General features: G+C 48.3%; 1 protein-coding gene across 1 annotated transcript; it reads right to left on the minus strand.

The window, feature by feature from the left end:
• Positions 1-269: 269 nt before the first annotated feature.
• Positions 270-1,994, minus strand: LOC114249732 (epithelial serine protease). The gene is made up of 5 exons (XM_089734694.1): positions 1,757-1,994; positions 1,057-1,324; positions 879-968; positions 557-753; positions 270-427 (listed from the first exon to the last, which is right to left on the minus strand). Exons 1-5 carry the CDS (start codon positions 1,949-1,951, stop codon positions 323-325), a joined length of 855 nt encoding a protein of 284 aa, XP_089590820.1. The 5' UTR covers positions 1,952-1,994; the 3' UTR covers positions 270-322.
• Between the last annotated feature and the right edge of the window lie 730 nt (positions 1,995-2,724).

The following is a 2,724-nucleotide window of genomic DNA, read 5'->3' on the forward strand; positions in this document are numbered from 1 at the left end:
AAACCTACCTGCTTACATGCTACTTTCATAATATACTGCTTAACATTTAAGCTATAGAGTAACAAAAAAAAGAAATACCTACACTCTGAGCAGTTTGAGCACAGTGGCGTGAATCAACACTGTTTTATTTTTTAATGTTTATTGAGTGCTTATCCCAGTTGCGACGACACGGAACCCTGCCCATCGACAGCCACGACTACTCTGCCAAGACTAGGATTTATATCCAAGTTTCCTACACTGGATGAGATTGAGAAATACGAAAAAAAAGATTTTTTTTTGTAAATGATATTATTTTATTATTGAATCATTCGTCATTCGTCATTTAAATTCTAGCCCGGATCCAGGAGTTGAAGGACGTGACTCTGGCGAAGCCGGCAGGGTGGCCTCTCTGGCAACCTTGAGCTGATCCGAACGATGTGATACCGATCTGGAAAGTACAAGAAACAAATGGGAAATGTAGTGAGTCATAAAAGGCTACCCTAATAAATAAACAAATAAACAAACAGAGAATATAACCAGTTAAAGCAGTAAAGTTAAACAAAAATACTGTACTGACCAGTTGACGGCTTCCGCCGCTGCCGATGGTGAGAGGGCCGCCGGAGTCTCCGCTGCAGGTGCTGCGACCGTTAGAGCCGTCAACACAGAGGGTGGAGGCAATGATCACAGAGTTTCCAAACGTGCGGGCGCAGACGGCGTTGGTAATGACCTGGAGGCTCACTTGGCGTTTTTGTTGGTTGTTGGCTCCCGAAGCAGCTGGAATAGTCAATCAATTTTATCAGCATCCTCTCATGGCGCCTTCTAGCCGCGGAGTCAACGCAGAATACAAAATCAGAACATTAAATATTTGTTTCTTTTTTTCAGAAATGATAAATACTAACCATCGGAGGTCCTCCCGAAGCCGGCAGCCCAGGCCCAAGTACCAGCAAAGTTGTTGCTTCCACTGGCTAGGTTGATGCGCTGGATGTTGTCTGTAATGAGGTGAAGTAGACAGAATCACATTACAGGTGTAGGAACTCTAAAATGATTGATTATAATTAAACAAATAATGGTACTGACTGGTGAAGCCAACATGGTTGTGGTTGATGATGGCGACGTCGTTGTGGAGGGTGTCCATGTTGTAGCTGCCGTGCATCTGGACATTGGTGGTGGTGACTCTGGTGCCTCCGGAGAAGATGTTAGCTGTGCCAAGAGCGAGGGTGAACTGACGAGCCTGGGCATTCCTGGTCCTCCAGCAGTGAGCGGCGGTCACGGAGCGGGTGTTGGTCAGTAAGGAAGCTCCGCAGATGGAAGTTCTGCCATTCGTCAGTGCGATCACAAGTCCAGCCTACGATATGAGAAAAATAAGAAAAATCTGTTAGAGAAGTGCGCTAACAGCCGGAGAGCTCCAGCAGGGGGGTACACGTCGCCGACTCTCCTCTGGACTAACACAGTTATGGATCCGGCGATAGACACGTGGACACAGCGCACTGAGTATCTCGCCAGATCTTCTCAGTGGGACGCGATTCCGATCCGGTGATAGACTCTATGAAGCACTGCTCTTGCTAGGACTGTTGTCAGTGAATTCTATCAGCTTAAGTCTGTGAGCTCACCCACCCGTCCGCGGGAAGTTGGTACAGCCTCTTAGGCTACCGGTGAATAGGTAGAAAAATAGTAATAATAACAATTAAATGACTACTATGCTATATTTCGATCAAAATTTTAATGAAAGTTTGAAATCGGTAGGATTAGGGTGTATTGGATAGCAATAGGTACTTACAAGATGGGGGTGAGCACCAGCGTTGGCGGCAGAACCACCCACAATCCTGGTACCGTCGAAGTCAGCGGCTTCCTCGGCGCGTCTAAGACTCTCGGCCCGGGGGATACCGATCTTGATGTGGTAGTCGAGTTCGATGGGCTCTTCTGCCACGACCACGGCCGCCAGCGCCATCAGTACTGCTGCGAAGACCTTCATGACTACTACCAGTTACAGGTTCCCTCGAGTAGAATGTTGTCAGTCATTGCTTCAGTGTCTTTTATACTTGAAACAATAGTATCTTATCTCATCTAAAGTATCATTTTAAACATGGAATTAATAAATTTGACAGGTAAATGATGTAAATGATGATAAAATTAACTTGCGAATATAATCCCACTGCTCATAAAATCATCATAGATAGTAAATTGACGAGACCTTGTTTGTGTCCGGGCGGGCCCGGCGTGTCGTGTGAATTACGGCCCTTACCTAATGTTTCAAGATTTATTCATGATCCAGTTGTTAAAGTATGTTTATTGGGACACTAAGTTTATGTCTCTGTAAGTTGAGTGTCGGGCACCGTCGACCGGCCCATGGGTGCCTCTCGGTAGTCGCTCGGCAGTCGCTCAGCAGTCGCTATGCGGTCGCGTGGCAGTCGCTCAACAGTCGCTAGGCGGTCGCTCAACAGTCGCTATGCGGTCGCTTGGGAGTCGCTCAGCAGTCGCTATGCGGTCGGTTGGGAGTCGTTCAGCAGTCGCTATGCGGTCGCTTGGCAGTCGCTCAACAGTCGCTATGCGGTCGCGTGGCAGTCGCTCTACAGTCGCTATGCGGTCGCTTGGGAGTCGCTCAGCAGTCGCAATGCGGTCGCTTGGCAGTCGCTCAACAGTCGCTAGGCGGTCGCTTGGCAGTCGCTCAACAGTCGCTATGCGGTCGCTTGGGAGTCGCTCAGCAGTCGCAATGCGGTCGCTTGGCAGTCGCTCAACAGTCGCTAG

Source organism: Bombyx mandarina, chromosome 18 (genome assembly GCF_030267445.1).
Source record: "Bombyx mandarina strain Sakado chromosome 18, ASM3026744v2".
Classification (NCBI taxonomy): Eukaryota; Metazoa; Arthropoda; class Insecta; order Lepidoptera; family Bombycidae; genus Bombyx; species Bombyx mandarina.